This window comes from Myxocyprinus asiaticus, chromosome 32, assembly GCF_019703515.2.
Source record: "Myxocyprinus asiaticus isolate MX2 ecotype Aquarium Trade chromosome 32, UBuf_Myxa_2, whole genome shotgun sequence".
In the NCBI taxonomy this organism is placed as follows: domain Eukaryota; kingdom Metazoa; phylum Chordata; class Actinopteri; order Cypriniformes; family Catostomidae; genus Myxocyprinus; species Myxocyprinus asiaticus.
Window position 1 is genome coordinate 41,559,913 of NC_059375.1, and position 25,740 is coordinate 41,585,652.

General features: G+C 34.5%; 1 protein-coding gene across 1 annotated transcript in view; it reads right to left on the reverse strand.

Moving 5' to 3' along the window:
* The window catches only part of LOC127423608 (PH and SEC7 domain-containing protein 1-like), a 76,165-nt gene extending 51,255 nt beyond the window's left edge, over window positions 1-24,910 (reverse strand). The window contains exons 1-6 of the mRNA XM_051668061.1: window positions 24,556-24,910; window positions 15,745-15,936; window positions 14,038-14,118; window positions 11,469-11,581; window positions 11,314-11,372; window positions 6,487-6,576 (exon numbers count right to left, since the gene is read on the reverse strand). Coding sequence (XP_051524021.1) covers window positions 6,487-6,576; window positions 11,314-11,372; window positions 11,469-11,581; window positions 14,038-14,118; window positions 15,745-15,936; window positions 24,556-24,884 — 864 coding nt within the window. The 5' untranslated portion in view covers window positions 24,885-24,910. The remainder of the gene's footprint in view (window positions 1-6,486; window positions 6,577-11,313; window positions 11,373-11,468; window positions 11,582-14,037; window positions 14,119-15,744; window positions 15,937-24,555) is intronic.
* Between the last annotated feature and the right edge of the window lie 830 nt (window positions 24,911-25,740).

Consider the following 25,740-nt stretch of genomic DNA (forward strand, 5'->3'; position numbering starts at 1 on the left):
TTGTTTTTCAGGAGCTGGGCTTGGCCCCTTAGTTCCAGTGAAAGGAACTCTGAATGCTTCAGCATACCAAGAGATTTTGGACAATTCCATGCTCCCAACTTTGTGGGAACAGTTTGGGGATGGCCCCTTCCTGTTCCAACATGACTGCGCACCAGTGCACAAAGCAAGGTCCATAAAGACATGGATGAGCGAGTTTGGTGTGGAAGAACTTGACTGGCCTGCACAGAGTGCTGACCTCAACCCAATAGAGCACCTTTGGGATGAATTAGAGCGAAGACTGCGAGCCAGGCCTTCTCGTCCAATATCAGTGTCTGACCTCACAAATGCGCTTCTGGAAGAATGGTCAAAAATTCCCATAAACACACTCCTAAACCTTGTGGAAAGCCTTCCCAGAAGAGTTGAAGCTGTTATAGCTGCAAAGGGTGGGCCGACGTCATATTAAACCCTATGGATTAAGAATGAGATGTCACTTAAGTTCATATGCGTCTAAAGGCAGATGAGCGAATACTTTTGGCAATATAGTGTATATATATATATATATATATATATATATATATATATTTATATACTTACACAATCACACATACACTGTATATAAATACATTCCAAATACATAGTTATAAATCAGATTATATAATTCGACATCCAAATATATAGTTACAAATCTGAGTATGTTGTAAATCTAAATATTTAGTTTGCAGATCCAATTATAGTTATAAATCTGAACATATAAATCTAGATCTTAAAACTTGATGGTTGGCCTAGTTGAAAGACAAACACTCATTTTCCATTAACAAAACTGTGTCGCTATTCTTTGGAACTGACACATTAGGATTAAATATCACATCTGTTAATCGGCCAAGCGGGCACAATTATTGCCAATAACATCAAATATCGGTCAATTAATTGTCCTGGTTGATATATCGGACTGTCACTACTATGATGTGTGACATTAAGGCTACACACGGTTAAATGAACATCACCTGCACGTTTGTCTGGTTTGGGCTCGTCAGTGCAGAACACAAAATTATTAGCTCAGTCTCACTATGGTTAATCTGCTCAACAGCACACAGCCAATTATTTTCTCACTCCGTCTGTCGTTATCTACACACAGACTCGCATCAAACTGGGTCGCCCGTCAACCCATGACCACCCTATCAGTGCCACAGCCTCGGTCCCCGCCCCTGCATCTCCATGACGACGACGCACTTCAAGCACTCTTTAGAACCCCAGAAACCCCACACGTGTGAGAGATACCGTCACAAATCTATGGTTTCTGTTACCACTTCTCTTATTACAACAGATAGAAAATCTTTGCATTTATCCTCATATTTCACTACAGATGTGACTGAATAAAAAAACCTAAAACATTAAGAAAATAAATAAACACACACTATCAGAAGCCCTTTCGACATTTAATTTCGGTATAAATTATAGATATCTGTAATTACATTTTCAATAGTAAAAATGCTAATTCTTGATATCAGCAACGTAATTACTACTAGTAAAAATGCCACTTTTTGTCAGCATGTTAAATTTGGTATTTCAGATATCAATGAATAAATAAAAAATTAAAGATATCTTAAAAGACTTTCTTACTAGTTACAATTACATTATATATATACTAGGGCTGTCAATCGATTAATTTGTAATTGAACGAATTACATGGTATGTCGATTGATCAATCTAATGAATTAAATGGTATGTCGATTAATCAATTTAATCGCAATTAATCGCATAAATAAGAAAGCTCCTTAAATAACAATAGTTCAGTATATAATGATTCAATAATTATAAATAATATATATATATATATATATATAAAATAAAAAATAATTCAGACAATTAAAATGCATTATATTATTTTGGCACACAAGTAAAGCATTAAAAAAGGCAATACAAAAAGTGGCTTTAGAATGCAATAGATTGTTTATTTCCATATTATTGAACATAAGCCTTTCATTGGCCTACAGTTCACAGCAATCCATTTTGCAATTGAATTAGTCAATCAGTTCGAGATTTATTAAAAGGGCTTGTCTGGACACGTCAATGTACACCTGCGTCAGATGGACGCTTTTGGGGCGTCTCGGTTGAGTTGAGTCATAAAAATAACATTTTTAGGTCACTGTGTCAAGTTAAACTAAGTTTGAAAGTTAGAAAAACAAGTCTTGAGATCCCTGCCTTCAGATTTGCGCTCCATCAAGCTGTTTGAATGCAAGAACGTGTCCTCATGTTGTGCTGTCTGCTCTCGGTGAGTGTCGTTTGTTCTTTGTCTGTATAAGCTGTGCTGCCTATTGACCCGTTTCATGTGACGTCAATGAAACAGGTCAATACAGCAAGTTTCGCTTCCAGCCCCCTGGAGAAAACAGGTGGTACTGCAAGCTTGAATTGCTCATATGGAAGGAATATTCCTTATTACGGTACGGGGACATGATAAATTGCGATAATTTTTTTAACGTGTAATATTTAATATAATTACTCGCACTGAATTAACGCATTACATCGACAGCCCCAATATATATGTGTTTATATATATATGAAATTATCATTGGCACCAGTAAAAAAACAAATCCCAGATAACATAAAATGAGCATTTTTAGTAGTTGTAATTTAATGGTTGATATCAGGAATGGACATTTGCACTAGTAACAATGCAATTATTAATAATAAAAATGTTTACTATTTAAGTAGATCATTGCTAATAGATAAGATTGGAATTTCAACTAATAAGAAATTAATTATAAATATCTGTAATTGCGCATTGAAAAGGAGTGCATGACAAATCTTTGTGTGTACTAGAGAAATTGTTTTTTTACTTGTTGAAATTCCAATTTTGATTTCAAGAATGGGTATTTATGCATGTAATGATGTCATTTTATACATCAAGAATGAAAGTGTTACATCCAAACCGCAATAGGTGATCGCCTTTGACCCTTACTCATAATTTTATATGACTGTCCTTTTCACGTCATTGCATTTTTTATTTATGATAAAACCTAAATTCAGTTTGGCTTGCGAAAATGAAAGCCAGTACCTCTGGAATATTTACTGCTGTCTTTTATTGCAATGGAAAAATATTGTGTTACTCCAAATACACAATAATAATAATAATAATAATAATAATAATAATAATAATAATAAAGCAATGGTTATTTTCTTGTTTTGTAAAAAAATAAAATTATTTCTTTCCTTTGTGATTTTATAATTCATGCATCAGAGGGTTGAATAAATAATAAAAATAAATAATGGTAAAATAAATAAATAAGCTACAAAAAGGATGGAATAATCTGTTTATAATGAAAAATTTCTAGTCAACCAATTCGCCCTTTTTGAATAATTAGCACCTCATGATAACAGCTTTGGTTTTTATGACAGTGTGCGAATGAAATGTGCTTATGTAAGCTGACCTGCTCAGCTGTTGAGAGCGAGAGAACGAGTAGGAGGAATAATGCTAAAACTGATGTTGCGATGGACAGAGAAAAAGATTGCCCGAGGGAAAGTAAAAGAGAGACGAGAGGTCATTTTGAGCAGTATAAAGACTTAAAGGATTGTACGTGTGTTGAACAGTAAGAGCAAAGACTAATATCAGACTCTTTCCACACCAATCCACACTCAGCCACTTTGTTTGTCCATTCGTCCATCACTCTTCAAACAGTTAATACTCTAAAACCTTAATCAGGGTAAACATAATTATAAATGAGGGACAGAAATACAGTCTGTTTAATGGGTTATAGGCTACTATCTAAATGTTCTAGATCACAACTTATGTCTAATTATCACAACCAATGTTTTCTGGAGTGTTTTGGCATTTGATTAATGTTTTGATAGCTGAACTATCGACACAATCAATTAACTTCTGAGTCGAAACTACGCAGTTGCCTAACGCGCACCTCTTCACAAATGTAACTACAACCGCTGTGATTGGTGTGCTTTGTAACCAAAGACCGTCCCACAGGTATGATTAAAAAGATATTTGATGTCCCTTTGCATTTCCTCCAAGAATATCTTAAGAGCCGTGCATCATTTAGCACTGTATTTGGGCTAGTTTGAATCTGGAGCATCTGCTATTTTATATATTCTTTTAATGTGTCAAAAAGTTACAAGCAATAAAAAGACACTTCTGTTAACAACTTATTAACTTGTATAAACTTTTTATATAGTTTTTACTTTATACAAATTTAGTCTGTGAGAGAAACAATATGCTTTGTATTCTACTTGAGACCTTTCCGATCTGTTACGATGACGTTTTGACCGCATGTTTGACAGTATGGTGTACAGTAAATAAAATATATAATCCATATGTCATAAGTTATTAAAAAGGAGTGCTTATATAATTTTTCAATGTATAAAAACACTTGAGTTGTTCATATTGACTAACTGCATTGCATCCAGCATCTACGCTTTAAAACAACATCCTTTTTGTGTTTTTCAGTTGTTCAAGTAGTTACGGAGCACCAACGTATTCACAAATTTTTATATATTTTTATTTAAGCAACTCAAGAGCAAGCATACGGTATATGCATGATTTATTTTCTCTCTTAATATGTATATACAATTCTCAACATGTTCACGTACTTTGATGAGCTCATTTTTAATGCTACAGTCATTTATTATTTATAAAATGTATAATTAGTTCAGAAATGAAGGCATTTTCTCTCAATACACAAGCACTTTGGCTTTGTACTCACAGAACGAAGCAGACACGACAACACAGAACTATAAATGCAAATTTAAATGTACATGCAGAAGTATAAATCAATGGTTCTACTCTGACAATATCCGTAGGATGCAGTTTGTATATGGTGCATAGTGTGCAAATTTTATGCACTGAATTCCTTATAGGCCAACTATATTTGCCAAAGTGTGCAGTATTCAACAAAACACAATGCATGGAATATTCTCTCACAATGCACAGTCCTTGACATCAATTTCAACACAATTTTTGTGTGAGTGATTAGACTGCCAAAAGCTGACATTTTATACAAACTTGAATTCAAAATGCTGAATGACCCTATTTATTTCAGTGATGATAATTGGACACTAATTACTGAATTTAACATGCAATGTAATAAGGTCATGTGACAAAATATAGAATACTACTGTTTGAAATGTTTATCACTGCACAATGTATATTGTTTTACATACTAGTTTTTAAATAGTAGGAATTACAGTACACTGTGCAGAGCACTGCAGTATGCTATTCCATTCCAAACATAGCCATTGTTGCTTATTTCACATGTAAAGAGAGTGTTTACTTTGAGGTCTTAAAGGTACAGTAGCAAAAAATAGCCTGCTTAATAGTAATGGGCAGAGAGAGAGACAGAGTTAAAAATAGTAATTACAAAAACTATTTTTTTGGTGCAAGAAACCTTGCATAACATAAGTGGACTTCATAATATGGCCAGTTTAAATTTAATGATATTTTCACATCAAACTGTAATTTGGGGTGAGATACCATAAGGGTCCAACAGCAGCTTCAGAACATCTTCCTGCAGATAACACACAGACAGGCTGCGCTCGGCCCCCAAAACAAATCTAAACCTCGTTAGCTCATTTATATTAGCTCAAGAACTCATCTGATTAGCTTCAGAATGTGTCTGCGGGGTTAATGAATGGAAGCAAAACATTCCCCGTTTCCTAACAATTACAGTGCTAATTGAATCATATGAACCAATAAATGACCTCCTAAAGAGTCATCGCTTCCCAACGGGACACACATCTGTACTACTTCAAATAAAACACACAGCAACGAATATTACAATGCACCTGTCATGTTTACACAAGTGTACACAATCATACATATGCAAAAATCGACACGCACAAATATCCATTTCTGTCAAGTATTACTCAACATAAAACCTCACATAAAAAATAAATACAAAAAATCTAGTGATGAAATGTTTATTATAATAAAAAGAATAGTAAATGAAAAGTTTAAAATAAATAAAAAAATAAAAAAATAAAAGAATAAAAGAAAAATAAAGAAAAAAGCAATTTCTAATGATTAAATGTTTATAATAAAAATAGTAAAAAGTATAGTAAAAATATACAAATAAATAAATAAAAAATTAAACAAATATGTAAATAAAAATAAAAAGGAATTTCTAGTGATAAATTGTTTATAATAAAAAAAAATAATAAAAAGAAGAGTAAAGAAATTAAACATAAATAATAAAACAATAACCCATTTAAAAAAAAAAAAAAAAAAGCTATTTCTGGTTATAAAATGAATAGTAAATAAATAGAAAATAAATACAAAAAAGAATAAAAAATAATTACAAAATGAAAAAATAATCAATAAAAAATACAAATAAATAAAAAAAGAAAAAGCTGTTTCTAGAATATATATTATAGATATTTAGAAGACAGAATGTTCAATGACTTTCAAGATTTTACTCATTTCCATTACAGACCTGAAAATATTAGTAAAATTTCGTAATATTTCCAGGTTGACTGTGGAACCCTTTAAAATTCTATAAAAATTACCTTGAGGAGTTCTTTAGGAAAATCATGGCCGCTGTTTAGTCCTTCCAGGTTCCCGATAAACTGCGTACATGACATCCGCTTGCCAACGTTCTGCCAACAGAAGAGACCAAAACCGACCTGATAAATAAGAACAATCAGCCCTCACCTGCCCAATAACACCCTAAAAACTACAGCAACTTTACTGTGGAATGAGCAAATCTGATCACACAGAGTCTATGTAATTCTATGATTTAACCCTTTTGTTGTGTTCAAGTAAACATCTTTTTTTTTTAGATTTTTATTTTTTTACTTAATCCAATTGGAATAAAATTCCTTGACTTACACAACACACACACACACACACAATGTGTGTTGAGCGCCCTTTTGTGCATCGTGTTTCCATGTACACTCGTTAAGGAAAATTTCTAAGAACTACTCATCATATTATGTTGTGTTAGGACTCGTTTGAATTGGGATAGTCTGCTGTATGCTACGATATATCATTGTCTATGTTATACTGGATGTATGTTTCATGGAGGTACGAAGAAAAAACTTGACAAAAAGACACTCCTGAGTGAAACAAATCTGCTCATTGCATTCTACAAATTGAGACCTTCCCAACAATATATAACACATGACTATCTCATCTTTTTTATGGTTTTACCAACTCCGAATATAATTTTTGTGATAACAAATTTGCAAATAATGAGAACTAAACAGTTCTTATTTGTCATCAAATTAAAAAGCATTATTTAAGAATTGGTAGGATCAGCTATATGCATTGTAAAGTCCAGATTCTAAGCTTTAAAATGAAACGTATTGTTCAGCTCAAGCAAGTGGTTATTAATTTATTATGTAATTATTATATATTTTTTTTGTTTTCCCACAGGGAATGCCCCCCACTGGCCCTGTGTGATCATTAAAAATGTAGATATTTTAAAATATGCACACAAAAAAAAAAAAGTTGATAAAAAGATCTAATGCAATGTCTTGAGATAATATATGCAATATAAGAGATTTATAAACAATCTTAGTGGGCTAGGAACACACAATGTGTTATAAAACGAACACAGCACAAGGGTTAAACATTTTTCTCATCCTCAAATCTTCGGGTGAGTGAAACTGTCAAGAAATGTCCAGAGTATATTTCACCCCAAATATGAAATGAAATTATTATATTACTTTTTTTTTTTGCACTGTGAACATGCAACGCCAATCGTAAGACATTTTGCATCTGTAAGGGGCTGTTCAAACCGAACACACTCCTGCCCTAAAATCAGACTTAGTTCAATGAATACAACAGAACGCAGGCATCTCAAGATGGGTTTTTAAAAGTTGAATACAACTTAAATACAGCATCAAACAAAATGGCCCTCCACCACGAGACAATGTGAACACAATATGGCGCAGCAAAGACATCGGTCTACTCTAGTGCATGTTACGTAGAAAAATGCAAAAGCACATTTGGTGTGAACGACCCCTAATGTGACATATTTCCAAGTAGAAATGGGATATTTTATCAGATAAAAATGTAGAACAACATTGTGTCCAGAATAGGTGAACTTTTTTTTACTGTATCAGAAAAATTAACATGTGAGATATATATATATATATATATACACACACAATAATGAGAATGAGTTTTATTTTTCATTTCAGTGATGAGAATTTAATGATAAACGTGCTAAATTGTCATGAAAGCAATGTCACAATGGAATTTCTTTTAAAGCAAAATATAAATTATTTTTTGTTTTATTTTGATTTTGGGGTGAAGTATGACTACAACATGTTTTTGTGAGATTTACCTTATACATTTACCATATATATATATATATATATATATATATATATATATATATATATATATATATATATATATATAAATAACCCCTAAAGTAAAGTATACCTGTCATTTTTAACTGTGACATCATTCTTTTAGCAATCGTCTATTTTAACGGGCCAATTCTGAGCACTCTGCATCACTGAATTCTGACCATGGCATGTCCTACATTTAAGCTGTGTGTGTGAGTGTGTGTGTGTGTGTGTGTATGAGAGAGAGAGAATGACTGAGGCTGTAAATATATGTCTAGAGCTGCAGAAAGAGTCCGTTATACATAATAATCTGATAATGTGAACAGCTGAGCAGTTTCATCAGTAGAAAGCAGTAATATCTCAGTTCTCATCAGCACCTTAAACCTGTTACCATGGCGACAGTGAGCCTGGCCTACAACAGGCGTTGTGTGTTAGCTGATGGTCCTAAACTCTTCAACAAAAGCACAGGAGCAACGTACAAGATCTTTAGAGGTGGAAATTGGTGCAGACAGACAGCGCCAGCACAACCATCTCTCCATCTATTACACTATTAAAGGAATTTAATTACTGCAGTAGACAGACACTCTAATTACAACTGTATATATTGTGCACTCTCTATATTGTGTGTATTTTATATACTGTGATCTCGATGTATAACAGCTTTTTTGTCTCGCTAAGGCTAATTTGATAGCTCACATTTGATGTATCCTAAATACACACAATGAAATAATATTTTCACACTTTTTGCATAATTTGGTAAAATTACATCTTAATTTGGAAATGACACCCAATAAAATATTCTGCTCTATTCTAATATTCTAAGTATGCTCTTCTCTGACACTTTTGTCCGCTCGGTTAACAAGTACACTAACTTTATTAGTTATTCTTTTAATATTTTCACACAATAAAATGAGATGTGTTTGTGTTACTCTTTGTTTAGATGATCATAGTTTTAAACATGTAATCATTTGTATTTATATAATGGATTTCCATAGTCTAAAATAGTAAAAATCTAACATAAATTCCATTTGAAAAGTACCAAAAATAACATATATATAGTTAAAATCTCTTTGATTTAATACAAATCAACCGGGGACATAAAATTGCCCAAAGCTGATGAAACACCCAACAATATGGTCCACAAGTCTGAGACCACACTGAAAATCTTTTTTTTTTTTTTTTAAACAGTATTTAAACCTGAAAATATACAGAAAGGTTTAAAGTTTTTAAAGAAAGAAAGAAAGAAAAAATGAGTCTGCACTATTTCTAATATCTCAAATTTGTGACATTTGTAAATATGTTAAAGGGATAGTTCACCCTAAAATGAAAATTCAGTCATTGTTTACTCACTTCTGTGTTGTTATAACCCCATATGACTTTCTTTCTTTTTCTTAACACAAAAGGATAAATTGTGAAAAAAATGTTGTGCTCCGTGATGTCATACAATGGCAGTTTAAGGTGACCAACTCTTCAGGCTTCAGAAGTCTAATAAAATATTCCATGTGACACTTGATTTTAATGAAAGCATATGATAAGGCTTGGTGTGAAACAAACTGAATTCGAATGTACTATTTAAGTGAAAATGTTCACTGACCGTTCACATGCAAACTCATTTATCTAAAAACAGGTCTTCCAAAGCGAAAGTGACAACAGAACATCGAGATGAACGTTTTTGGACCAGTGCCAGTTCACAGCGGATGGAGTTACCTGCACAAAATAGTAAACAAGGGATCGATAGAATGTACTGTCACTCATCAGTGCTGCTTAGGACAAAAAAATCTGATTACCATAGAAAATATACCTTGTATCACGTGTCGTTTGCCGTCAGGTTAGAACACGCTCTTCTAAGTTTCTGTTTGATTTCCATGTACACAGATCAAAAAAATAAGGCTGGGCATAGAAATGCATCAAATCGGGGGTCTGGGTAGCTCAGTGGTAAAAGATGCTGGCTACCACTCCTGGAGTCGCTAGTTCGAAGGGCGTGCTGAGTGACTCCAGCCAGGTCTCCTAAGCAACCAAATTGGCCCGGTTGCTAGGGAGGGTAGAGTCACATGGGGTAACCTCCTCGTGGTCGCTATAATGTGGTTCGTTGTCAGTGGGACGCGTGGTGAGTTGAGCGCAGATGCCGCGGTGGATGGTGTGAAGCCGTGGATGTCTCCGTGGCAACGTGCTCAACAAGTCACGTGATAAGATGCGCAGGTTGATGGTCTCAGACGCGGAGGCAACTGGGATTCATCCTCCACCACCCAGATTGAGGCGAATCACTACTTGACCACGACGACTAAATCGCATTGGGAATTGGGCATTCCAAATTGTGTGAAAAAAAAAAAGAAATGCATCAATTCTTGGACTACAAACTCTTCGGACATATTTAGTGAGTTTATTTATTTATTTATTTATAATTTATTAGACTTCTGAATTATACTTCTGTGTCCTTTTGAAGCTTGAAAAGGTGGTCACCATAAACCGCCATTGTATGACATCACTGAGCACAATTTTTTTTTTCTTCACAATTTCTCCCTTTGTGTTAAGAAAAAGAAAGAAAGTCATATAGAGTTATAACAACACAGAAGTGAGTAAACAATGACTGAATTTTCATTTTTGGGTGAACTATCCCTTTAACAGTCATCATATTTTCTTGTTTCCATTAAAGCACACAAGATGTTCTCTGGATCATTCTCAAATCTTGCTGAAAAACATGATCATCAAATTTTGTTCATGCCAGCTCAAGTGCATGCTGTTATTATAGCAAAAGAGTGGCATACCAAATACCAAGATGTTCTGAAATTCATACACATTTCTCAATTCAAATTTTCACCTTTAATTGTTCTACTGATAATATATTTTGTAGTGAAATATGTAGTATTAAATAGAAAAAGAATGCAAAAAAGCAGCATTTTCACTAGTAGTGTCAGTCATTTGGACCCCACTTTAAGTATAATGTTTGGAAATGTTGAAAATAAACAGCATACATCCAATTTTTCCAACTGATTTGACGGCTTTGAATTGATTTTGTTCATCCATGCGTTTACTCACATGGCCGTGCAGGTCTGTGTTGAGCAACATGAGGGCGCAGGTCAATGTATGGACACTGTCTGTGAAGAGTAATACACAAATCAATGTGCACACATATACAACCTTGATACACACCGCTTTCATTGTGTGTAACACAGAAACACACAGTGTTTCACCTTCAGATAGCTTGAGAGACGCATTGCACTGCAGGAATCGACGGGAGAAGTGTGCTAAGATTCGCTCTCGTTCCTGAGTCTCGCCCGTCAGAGCAAATTCAATTAGGAATGCCCTGAAATAAACACAAGCAATGATAAACAAACGTGCAGAGATACACACAATCTTTAAGATAAACTCAAGAAATCATAACTTTCTGCTGTAAGAAATAAACATGTGACTTCAACCATGAGGTAATGCATGGTCTATTACATAAATTCCATACGCTTTGGGAGCAAATTATGCTCGGATGTCTATTTTTTAGGGATAAAAGTATTCCATATGGCACGAAGCCATACGATAGCTTTGTGTGAGGAACAGACCTCAAATTGAAGTTGTTACTCACTGAATAACTACTTTAATAGAACTTTTTTTGTCATTTTGGGACATTTACAGCCCTGAGCTGTGCAAACTTTTGCTAAACACTTCTTTTGTCACAGAAGAGAGAAAGTGATATGGGTTTGGAACAACATGTAAATTATTATTTTAAAGTGCACTTGTGAAATGTTTAAACAAATCGCCAGCAGGTGGCACTCTTTGGCATTTTTATGAAGACGGATATTTTATTTATAAATGTGATTTCTTTTTAAAAGCCACATTATCCCCTTGTGCTCTTTTCTAATGTGTTTTTGGATAGTTTTAAACAGAAATGATCCAATATGTTATTATTACCACCCCAATTCCGAAAAAAGATGGGATGGTATGAAAAATGCTAATAAAAACAAAAAGGAGTGATTTGTAAATTATAATCACCCTTTGCTATATTGAAAGCACTACAACTACACATTATATGATGTTTTACCTCGTGAATTTCATTGTGTTTTGAAAATGTACTGTAATTTCATGCTCCAAAAAAGTTGGGACAGTCGAGTATTTACCACTGTGAAACATCACCATTTCTTCTAATAACAATTATTAAGCATTTGGGCACTGAAGAATTGTCCCACAGTCATCCATTATGCAGGTCTTCAGCTGCACAATTGTACGGGGTCTTCATTGCCGTATTGTGCGCTTCATAATGCACCACACATTCTCAATCAGAGATGATCAGGACTGCAGGCATGCCAATCTAGCACCCGCACTCTCTGCTCACACAGCCATGCAACTGTAATCTGGGCAGTATGTGGTTTGAAGTTGTCCTGCTGAAAAATGCAGGGACGTCCCTGGAAAAGACGGTGCTGGATGGCAGTATATGTTTCTCCAAAATGTGTACATATCTGTCTGCATTAATGGTGCCCTCACAGATGTGCGAGTTACCCATGCCATGGGCTCTGACACACCCCTGGCCCATACAGACACTGGCTTTTGGACCTGACACTGATAACAGCGTGGATTGTCCTTTTCCTCTTTGGCCCGGAGAACACGACGGCTGTGTTTCTCAAAAACTATTAGAAATGTGGACTCATCGGACCATAAAACACGGTTCTACTGTTCTATTTTCCATCGAAGATGAGACCGAGCCCAGAGAAGTCAGCAGCACTTCTGGACAGTGTTGATGTATGGCTTCTCCTTTACATAGTGAAGTCTTAACTTGCATCTGTGGATGCAGCAGCGAGTGGTGTTGACTAACAAAGGTTTACTAAAGTAACCCCAAACCCATGTTCATGATATCCATTACAGATTAATGATGTTTTTTAAGACAGTGACGTCTGAGGGATCAGATATCACGCGCATTCAGAAGTGGTTTTCGTCTTGCCCTTTACACATTGAGATTTCACCAGATTCCTCGAATCTTTTAACTATATTGTGCACTGTAGAGGGTGAATTGCCCAAAATCCTTCCAATTTGTCTTTGGGGAACATTGTTCTCAAAGTGCTGGATTATTTGCAGAAGCTTCTGTTGGCAAATTGACAAGTCTCGAATGATCCTTGCTCTTGAAGGACTAGGCTGTTTTAGGAGGCTACTTATATACTATGACATGATTGCCTCACCTGTTTAACATCTCCTGTTTCACATTGCCTTGATATTTCAAACTCGTCAAATTGTTATTAGTCTTAAATTGCCCGTCTCAAATTTTTGGAGCATGTTGCAATCATCTGATTTGAAATTACTGGGTAAAAAATGAAATTCACAAGGTAAAACATCATATCATGTGTAGTTGTAGTGCTTTCAATATAGCAAAGAGTGAATATAATTAACAAATCACTTCTTTTTGTTTTTAATTAGCATTTTTCATACTGTCCCAACTTTTTCGGAATTGGGGTTGTAGGACACTTACAATACACAGACATTTTTACGTAGCTGGTACAGAGCAAATTTTAGTCACATTACAGCATAATTAAAAATTGTTTTTAAAGAAAAACAGCAGGTCAAAATTATTTTCAATGTGAAGCTTCATTCCAGCCCACATAAGAAACATGTCCATTAAAATTGTACCATTTTATGAGGACATTTTCCGAAAAAAAGAAAAGAAAAAGAAAATATAAGAAAGTATGATATATCTAACTTTGCTCACTTTTATAGGCTATTAAATAAACAAAAGAGTAATTGTTTTTTTTTTTTTTGGCTTGTGTAGACATTTAATATACTGACCGTAATGCTTGGTCCAAAGTCATTCCAGTAAAACTGAAGTAGTGCAGATATTCTTCTGCCACCAGACGACTGAAGTCATTGCTAAAAAGGAGTATGACAAAACAAGGCAATCAAAGAAGATGACAATACAAGAAAGCAGAAGGGAGACAGGGTGACAGACATGTCAGGGACACGCTGCACTACAAGATGAAAATTTTCATGATGCATCTGCCACAGAAAGAAAGCTTTTAAAGTACAGATGCTCTGAGCAACAAGGACAGAAGCAGATTAAAAGCTGCATGAAATCCTGCTTTACATAACACAAACACCCCAGGCAGAGACAGACACATGACAGTAACAGACAGAGTGAGGTCAAAGGGTGACATGAAACAGAGTACAGATACTCACTGAGGAGAGATTTTAAAGTCAACATGAAATTAAAATTGACACTAATTATTTTATTATTACACATTCCTGGGCTCCGTGAACGATTCAAAGCATCAGTTCATTCCCTCCAACCATCCGTCACAGAGACCACTCGTCACAATCCTATTAATTCTCAATGGATAAAACCCAATCTAGATGTATTCTCATTGTACATGTATATACTCTTTCTCATAAATAAAATGGTTTATGAATGCCATATCATGTTGACTTTAGTTATAGACAGATAATAAAAGTGGGTGCATTTCTAAACCATTATTTAAAATTTCACTGGGCTATATTGGCATTACAAAAACTGTTAGCTTAGCAGTGTTTACTGTGAACTGAACTAAACTAAAAAAAACGTAACATACAAAAAGTCTAAAAAAAAACTAAAACACAAACCAAATACAAACACGCACACAAAACTAAATTAAACTAAACGAAGCTAAAAGCGCAACACAAAAACCAACCAAACAAAACCAAAACAAATAACAAACTAAAAGCACAAAACAATACGAAAAACCAAAGTAAACTAAGCAAAAAAATAAAAAATAAAAGCACAAAAAACAAAACCAAACCAAAACAAATAAACTCCACTAAATGCACAAAACAAAAACAAAAACAAAAAAACAACAGAAATAAACAAAAAATAAATAAATAAATAAAAAACAAACAAAAATCTAAAAGCACACAACAAAACACCAAAGTAAACTAAGCTAAAAAAGCAAAAGCAAAACAACTAAACTAAAAGCATAAATCAAAAACCAAACCCAAAAATAAAAACAACAAAACAAAACTAAACAAAAATAAAAACATAACAAAATCCAAACCAAACCAAAACAGAAAAATCAAACAAAATCAAACAAAAAACTAAAAAAAAAAGCTCAAAACAAAAAGCAAACAAAACAAAAAACAAACCAAACCAAAACAGAAAAACTAAACAAAATCAAACTAAAAACAAAAAAAACAAAAAAAACCTGAACTAATCCCCCCTAAAAAAAAAAAAAAAAAAACGTAACAAAACGATCAAAAACTGTACAAAACAACAGCTTCAACAACAGAACGACAAGCACTTTGAGGTAATACAGTGACGAGTGAGCAGGGCATTCCATTTTACAAATCATTCTTGCTTCGATGCCTCCTTCCTCGTTTCCTTTCCTTGCATCCTTTCCTCGTTTCCTAAGAGGGAGGAGCTAGGAAGCAAGGAAAGGAAGAAAGAAAAAGAAACGAGGATGCACAATTTCAGAAAAATGAGAAGCACCCTGAGATTGATATTTGAAGAGGTTTACACAATTTACTCACTTTTTACTCAGATGACGTGCAATATCACACTTCCTGAATCCGTCGAGATTGAAGAGTCGTTTGGCCAGACGTTTGGCAGCTTCCTGGTCGGCACGGTTACCATTACTCAGAGTGTCATTACTACCCAAACCCAAACGCTCACAAAGTTCCTGATCCAGATCTGTGTCTGCAGCGAAGCGAGGTGACTTCTCTCTGAACAAATACACAAACACACACACAAATCAGTAGGTGAAGTAAATGATGACATCTGAAACAATTTCATATAGACATTTCAATTTCTAACAAATACTGAAATCCTGGATTGAATTTCCTCAAATGAAAATAATGTCTGATCTGTGACCTGTGTAAACTGTACAAAAATGTACCATAGTTTCTGCCAAAGTTATTAATATTTGGCACCAAAAAATAAAATAAATTAAAATGCAAATATCTGAAAGCTTTTTACACTAATTGAAGGAGATCCCATATTATTTTATTATGATTTTGCTGTAGTAAATATATTTAGTAGCTATATTTTTTCTTCACTATGGCATGGAAACCATAGTTTCAATGGGAACATTTTGTAAGGGTACGAAACCAGCCTGTAGGTATCTCAGAGATGACATAAAGTTTTAGTATACAGTTGTTTACAGTGCAACAGTCATAAATCAGGCCTGATGTTCAGACTTCACATTTCCATTGAATGATTCTGATAAATTGCTATTTGCAACACATTGATCCAATATCTTCTGGTTTCTGTAAATGAACACAGGACAGAAAGCCAGCGGTCCTCATTTCACCTCATTTCTTATCAGTGAGTCACACCATCTGCCGAATGTGTGAAACTCAAACAGAGATGGCAAAAAGCAAAGCTAATGTTCTTAAAGGGACAGGCCTCGTATTTTTGGACTCCTGAAAATTGAGATTTGTATATTATTGATGTTTGATGTGAACAAATAAAGGTATATTTCTAGTTTCAACATTATTTGCACTTTAGATCTTTGTTTTGTCAAAAAAAAAAAAAAAAAGAAAAAAGAAAGTAGTAAGTTTTCGACCATTGAAAATAAGGGAAAATGTAACAATTTACGCATAGAGCTATATTGAGAGCCCCACATCTTTGGGATTTAACCATCTAGGGCCTTAAATATGAGGACACAAAATGGAAAATTTGTTCAGAACCATAATCTAAAAGGATGTTAAGATATATTTAATACTTCTGGAAGTATAGGCCCTTCAACTTTGGACAAACAACACAAACACACAAAAAAGTGTTTTTTCCCATATTTGGACTCTCACCATTGGCATATAATGCAACAAGGGGTGCTGAAGTCAACTGATTTTTATTAATAGACCTACCTATCTGTGTGTAAATATAAAACAACGGCACCTTTCTAAAATTATTTTTTTGACCTGTAGTTTTGCTCCAAATCATAGGTTAAAATTGGCATGCACAAAAACAGGTTAATGCAGTGATACATTCCCATATTTTCCAAAAGCTTCTACCTGTATCCAGCGTGGAAGCGGTTTGTGATGTACCTATCCTCCGCAGCAGAACAGTGCCAGCAAAACACCGCGTGGCTCTTTTTTCTCAAACCATCTCTGCTGAAACGCCTCTCAGATGCAACCTTCCCCATTTGAGCCATGTTTGTATTACCGCAGCTTTCTGCTGATCATTCAGTGGCTAAGATCTGTGTATCTCTATAAGAGTCTGCTGCTGATGGAATTTATCCATCCTTAGTGTTCAGTGGTTGTCAAAAGAGCCCACCCCAAGTCTCTATGACATTCTGCTCTCTAGATACGGCTCGAGTCCTTCCTTCAACATGAATCTAAGTTATTTTTCATAATCGCAAGCCCAAACGCTTGAAAAAGTAACCGCACACCTCTTCTCAAGCTGTATCAGTCCATGTGATGTCTGTATTCCAACAGAAACAAACTGTTTAGTTTACAAACTTGGCAGATATTTCTTTCCCAATGACTTTCCCCACTCTCACCCTCCCGCTTTCTCTCTCACGCTTTATAAACTCTGCAATCGTTTCCCACAGATCTCAGCTTAGTGTGGCATGTCACATCTCTCATTCTTTCCCCCTGCAGTGGCTCCTCAGTTCACACACTCTCTTACTTTACACACTTCTCTCCTCTTTTACCTTCTTTTTCACTTTTACCATGAATCTCTTTAGAATCTGTACCTGCAGAAAAATTGGAATACCCATCATCCACAAAGATCACATCTCCTGCTCCTATTTTTGTTCAAATATTTGTTTAAGGGTCAATGACGTGATGCCCATTTTATTATCCGGATCCATTACGTTATCCAAAATACCTAAAAAATGCAATTCACACAAACAATTACTTGAATACACCTCAGAGTTCAAAGTCATTACGATATTTCTTTTGGGGGGGGGGGTTATAGTCAAACATGTCTAAGTTGTGTAACCGTCTGTAGGTTTTAAAAAATAAAAATACAAAATAAATTAAAAGTGGAAATACTTAAAACAGAAATGCTGGCATGAGAAGTTTTGTAATAATCTTGCATTATTATTCTTAAAAATAATATTAAAATATTAAAATTTAAAATATTATTGTACAAATATTATTAACTTTTGTCCACCAAATCAAAGTCAGGTGGTGTAAGCAACATAAATTAACCATTCTGTTGACATGTGACATTAAATACAAAAACAGTTTTATATATATATATAGTATATATAATTTTTGTTTTAATTTTATGAAAAGGCACATTTTGTTAATGAAAACATCTTGATTTTTGTGACTCAAAAATCCATAATATTGTAAAATAAAATAAAGAAGGTGCAAAGAAAGTATTTAAATAACTTTTATTTGATGGTTACGCCACTTGAACGTTTTTAAGTCATTCAATTTTTATTTTATTTTATTTTTTATTTTTTTATGAAAATGCTATAAATGTCTTTCAAAAATGTATAAAACAAATATGGACACAAGGATCATTTCTATGAACATGACGTGTGTTTTAAACTAGATTTACAAAAGATCTATAATTTTTATCATCTCGGAAAACCTTATTTAAATAATTATAATTATAAAAATACAAGAGAAAGCAGTAGCAAAGGATAACAATATTTTTGAGAAATTTCAGTCAGGTTTTAGAGAAAACTACAGTACGGAAACTGCCCTTTTTAGGGTGACAAATGACTTATTGATGGCGGAGGACACTGGAGAGTGCTCCATTTTAGTGTTACTTGATTTAACTGCAGAATTTGATACAGCTGATCATTCAGTTTTAACTGATACATTGAAGAGATGGGTGGGAATATCTAGGGTGGTTTTAGACTAGTTTTACAAATAGGACATTTTTAGTGTCTGTTGGAGATGAGATGTCCTCCTCTTCAAAAGTTAATTGTGGTGTTCTGCAAGGATCCCTTTTAGGGCCAATATCGTTTTCATTATATAAGTTACCGCTTGGTTCTGTGATTCAAAAATGCAACATTCATTTTCATTGTTATGCAGATGACCTGCAGTTGCATTTATCGTTGAATCTCAATGATCTGTCTAATTTAAATGTTCTTCAAACATGTATAGGAGATATAAAAAAAACTGGATGTCATGTAATTTTCTTCAGTTGAATACAAAACGGAGGTTACGATTCTAAAATAAGTCAGATCGAGTCAGTCTTCAAACAAGTGGTCCCAAATAATCAGCAGGTGGTGAAAAATTTGGGAATCTAATTTGATACTAATTTAAATTTTGAATATCACCTCCAGAAGTTAGATCAGTCTTGCTTTTTATCACTTAAGGAACATTTCAAAGGTTAGACATGTCTTGTGTCTCAAGGATATAGAGATGCTTACACATGCTTTTCTTTTGTCTCTCCTTGATTATTGTAATGGACTGTTTTCCGTTTTAAATCAATGCACTTAATCAAGGCTACAATCAGTGCAAAATGCTGCAGCTAGACTGTTAACACTGTTGTCAAGGTAAACTTCAAGGTACTTGTATGACTGTATCATGTCAACCTCCTCTTCTCTGATGGGAACTGGCATGTGAAGTTCCTTCTTCCTCCGAAAATCTAGCACCAGATTGGCGGCAGATTATTTAGCAGAACTTTAAAGACCTTATGAAACAGTTAGACCTCTATGATCTCCTTGTCGTGAACTGTTGGCTGTTCCAAGATCCAGATGTAAAACTAAAGGCGACAGAGCATTTATAGTGAAGGTCTCGTTTAAAAACTCATTTGTATAGACTAGCTTTCATTTCTGTGTGAATGTGTTGTGTTTTACTGCGTGTGTTGCTTTTATTACTATGTGATGTGAATATGTTGTGTTTTACCGTGTGTTCTTTATGATTTTATGCTTTATGAAGCACTTTGTACTTAATTGCTAAAAAGAGCTATATAAATAAAATTATTACTATTATTATTATTTGCCAACAACCCTTAAATATTAAATATTTGAAAATGCTTTCAGCTACCAAAAAAAAAAATTAAAAAAAATAAATAATAGTATCTCCATTTAACACATTTTTCCATCTTTAAATCCATTCCAGAGAATTCTGCAGAGTTTCCCCAAAATCAGCACAGAAAGTGAGAACAAAAAGTCTGTATATACTGGACAGAGATGTTTATACCTTTGACGCAACATCAGAACCCACATTTTTCCTCTGGACATAGATAATATTTTTGGGAACACAATCTGTTTGCATGAGTGCAAAAGACAGGAGAGAAAAGAGAGGAGAGAGGGAGGGAAAAAAGAGAGAGTTTTGAGTTTTTCTGTGTCACTGGCCTTTATGTTTGTCCAAGCAACTCTACAATGCTGCTACTGTTCGTGACATGCCAAATGGACACACACACACACACACACACACACACACACACACACACACACTTTTGATTGAGTGAGCTCACTTGGTATGTCAATGTAAAAGAATTAAGTAATTGGGTCACAGATTTGCTAACCAGTGAAAATACAGTGAAGTAATGTTTATCTTTTATTATTTAAACTGCTGAAGCTGATCACATGTCCTGTTTAATAAAAATAAATGACTTACTGTCACCACCTAGTGGTTCAGTTTAGCTGCTAAAGGAGAATAGTATAATAGTGCTGTGCCACAAATGAATTTTTTAATGTGAACAGTATTGATTTTAAGAGTTTTTTTTTAACCATTATAAAGGCATATATTTTCTAATCAAATAAATTCACAGTGTGTTGCCCATTTAAGCCAAATACTTCTACTGAATCAATTAATTTAAATACATTTTCAACCAGTTACCTATTAAAATCAAAATGAATATTTGCAAATAAATAATTTACAAAAGTAACTGTAAAAATAACCTCTATAAACGGTCCCTATGTTGCATTATATAGCTGTCACCGCAGTTTCAAGCTTTGTAGTTGTTGACAATATATTTTTATATATACACACTATTATATATACTATTATATGGAATAAACTACTCACACACCTTACAGCCTAGCTGATCCCACAAAAGCTCAATGGGGTTAAGATCCAGAACACTCTTTTCCAATTATCTGTTGTCCAATGTCTGTGTTTCTTTGCCCACTCGAACCTTTTCTTTTTGTTTTTCTGTTTCAAAAGTGGCTTTTTCTTTGCAATTCTTCCCATAAGGCCTGCACCCCTGAGTCTTCTCTTTACTGTTGTACATGAAACTGGTGTTGAGCGGGTAGAATTCAATGAAGCTGTCAGCTGAGGACATGTGAGGTGTCTATTTCTCAAACTAGAGACTCTGATGTACTTATCCTCTTGTTTAGTTGTACATCTGGCCTTCCACATCTCTTTCTGTCCTTGTTAGAGTCAGTTGTCCTTTGTCTTTGAAGACTGTAGTGTACACCTTTGTATGAAATCTTCAGTTTTTTGGCAATTTCAAGCATTGTATAGCCTTCATTCCTCAAAACAATGATTGACTGATGAGTTTCTAGAGACAGCTGTTTCTTTTTTTGCCATTTTTGACCTAATATTGACCTTAAGACATGCCAGTCTATTGCATACTGTGGCAACTCAAAAACAAACACAAAGACAATGTTAAGCTTCATTTAACGAACCAAATACCTTTCAACTGTGTTTGATATAATGGCAAGTGATTTTCTTGTACCAAATGATCAATTTATCATGATTACTCAAGGATAAGGTGTTGGAGTGATGGCTGCTGTCTAGATTTGATCAAAAAGGACTTTTTTCAAATAGTGATGGTGCTGTTTTTTATATCAGTAATGTCCTGACTATACTTTATGATCAGCTGAATGCCACTTTGGTGATAAAATACCAGTTTCCTTCCGAAACAGCAAAATCTGTACATTATTCCAAACTTTTGGCTGCCAGTGTTTGTAAATATATATATATATATATATATATATATATATATATATATATATATATATATATATTCCAAGTTTTCATAGGCGAATTAATTTTTCTACAGTTTCTGCAGAGACAATAAACCCATAACTTGTTAGGCCTTAAGTGCAATATTATTGTGTGCTATGTGTGTTTGTACTTGGCTATGGATACAAAATTGTCCCCAAAAGTGAGCTAAATCTGACAAAACCTCCTTTAGTGGACATTCACGGACATCCTCAACTAGATAATTGTTTCATGGATGTTTATTTTGGTAGTTAGCGTTAGTCTATAGTAATTATGACTAGATTTACACACTGTAGGAAGTCTTTGGTATGTCCACATTTTGATAGCTAAGTAAATGTGTGTGCGTGTCAAGGTGAACTTGCAGCAGCTACTTTAGTTCTCTGCCAGCAATCAGCTTTGCCTTTCATTTATCCTTCACACACACAAACACGCACACACACACACCTGGCTGAACTCAGACTGCAGTATAACAGTCACTCTCTTGGTCACAGCAGATGGTAAAGGTTAAACAAACAGACTAACAGTTCATTTAAAATCATTATGCAGTAAATGACCTACACAGATGAAGGAAATATTACAGTCCACATCAAGTTATTCACCTCTAAATGGTCAAAACAAATAGAAACCAAGTGAAAATGTCACAGCAGTTTTCAAATTGAGATGTTAGAGGAAAAACATGCAGTATCTGACTTTCAAGTCTTTTTTTTTAAATTTCAGGTAACATCTAGAAGTCATAGTTATATCTCATTTACGTCTCATGAGATTAAGAAGATACTCATGTTAGCTTACGCTCTCTGCTGGTGAAACTGAACTATTGCAAAGACAAGGGATGTGAGAAATGAATCCAACATGATTAAAAGAATAAAAAAAAAGAATGTTTACTTTATGTTCCTAGTATTATTGTGCATGATTCATCAGTGAATGTAATAAAGAAAAAAGACTTTGTTATATTTCACCAAAATGAAATAGTGGTCCAACAATGAAATTATTTTCCTGTTCGATTGCCGTTACAAAGCCTCAAAACTCCTCTCCAACCGCTTGACTCCATTCTGGTTTTTAATGGCCACTTTTAATGATTCAGTCAATCACTGATGGATAAAATCAAGTCCTGCTTATTCTTGTCAAGTATCCGGTTTCAGTCAGAAATATGTAAGATGTAAGACTGTGAGCACTGCTTAATGATGATTTAAATATATCAGTATGTGAGTGGTTGGCTATTTGTACAATGGAAAAAAGTAATTGAATAGAGGGCCAGGCACACCCCATAACTACTACTGCTATTTTCATAGTATGTTGCATGCAAACGATGTGCAGCATAGTATGCGCACATTATGCACATTTTCTGTACACAAGAAAATATTATATTTGCATAATGTGCACAATATGCATACAACTAACAGCATACTATGGCACACAAAATACAACGTATACTACATACTGTACATGGAAAAAAAGAACATTTGCATACTGTGCACAAAATGCATACTACAGCCAGCATATTATGTATACTACATACTGTACACAATGCAAATTTTCTGTATGCATGGAAAAATAAATTGCATACACACAATATGCATACTACATAAAACATACCATACATACCACATACTGCGCACAGGACACATTTCCTGTACACACAGAAAAATGTGTATTTAGTACGCATATTGTGCACAGTATGCACATTTTCTGTTCGCATGGAATACCCAGATGATCAGCTACATTTTCTATAATGTACAGTTTACAACAAGAGAACGTGGAATACTGTTTTAGTATGCACTATACATCATGTGCTACATAGTACACAGTAACGTTGCATTCCCTTCCAAATGTAAAGTAGTATTAGTATGTAAGTGGTTTGGCCATTTATAAATTGGAAAAAAGAAATGTAATAACACATACTCTTCTTTTGTACTACTTTTAGTATTTGTATTATTTTTTTTCAGTATGTTCTATGCATACTGGGTGCAGTATGTAGTATGTGCACAGTATGCACATTTTCTGTACACAAGAAAAAATAATTTACATACTGTGCACAACATAGAGCATACTACAGCATTCAGCACACTATGCATACTAAATACAGTACATGGTGCAAACTGTCTGTACGCATGGACAAAATACAGAAAATGTTTCATTCTGTGCACAAAATGCATAATACATACAGTATACTATGCATACTATATACTGCACATAGTGCACATTTCCTGTACGCATAGAAAAAAACAATTTGCATACTGTGCACAATATGCATACTAATTTCGTATGCATATTGGGCATGGTATGCAAATTTTCTGCAAAACGTATAGTTCGCAAACAGAGTACAATATATGGAAAAGTGTTTTAGTATGTACTTTATAGCATGTACTGCATAGTATGCAGTACACAGCAAGCTAATATTCCCTTCCAAACAAAGCTGAAGCTTTCCTTCCCATAATTCCTCGCTCTACTGATAAAATCTGTCCAGGGAAGTCGACTCACCTGGGCAGTGTGAGAGCTGGGTTGCTCTGCCAGCTCTGGCCGTTCCGATCATCTGACCCGCTGCTGAGTCGCTCGCTGGACGGCGCCCGTGTTGCATCGGTGTCGCCCGTTATCGTCAGCACAGACTCCGAGAGGCTGGGTATCTCTACGTGTGCCAGTGGAGCAAAACTGAGTTCTACGATTTGCCGTGCGCTCTGGTAGATCTGACCCTGTACCTGTGGAGTCAGTGTGGGAAGGTCAAAGGTCAGGACAGTCTGAGTGCTGGAGGTCAACGGGTCAAGACTGTCCAGGCTGCTGTAGGAGGTGCCCTTTGCACGATGCGACTCCATAATGTTCTCAAAATGTCTGCTGAAGGTGTCCAGACTGTCTCCAGACCTTCTACGAGGACCACGGACCAGGATGGGAGATTTCAGTGCTGGGTGGTTGTTACTGAAATGATCTCGAGGCCTGAAGAAAGAAAAGAGTCGTTATATCTGATATGTCACACAGTGTAAATCTCGGTAATGAAATTACTGACGAAAATGTTCAATGACAAAGGTGTTTTTGATTTTGTCAATCATAAAGAAGATAAAATGAAAAAGACGCATCATGACGATTATCAACGTATTAAATTAAAACATTCTGTTGACGAAAATATAAGGAGAAGAAAATAATACTGCAAGATATTAACAATGCACTTAATAACACTTTCTTTTTTAAAGAAAGAAAAATCTAAAAATAATTGATTGATTAATCCAGTCATAGAACGTTGTGGATTTCCCCATTTGAGCTGCTAGAACCGCATGAACTGAACACCTGTACAATCAACTTTATTAACGGGTTACTTACCTCACTCAAACACATCCAATATATGTGACATTAATCAGCTATATCCACAACATAAACATAATATTACAACTTGCATCTGCACAGACAATGGAGTGAACAGGTAATCCTGAACTAAATTACACACTGTTTAAATTATATGTAGTGCTGTCTATAAACTTTACAAAAACACAAATACAATATTTGGTTAAAGTTTGGTCTGTAACAGTTTGATGCATGTTTTTGTCATTTTGCAGGTTATCATGTACAAAAAATGTATTATTGTTGACTACAATTTTATGCCATTTTAGTAACACTGACTAAAATGAATAAATGTGACAATGAAATGCTGACCCACTTTTTTCAAGGCACAATTTTCCA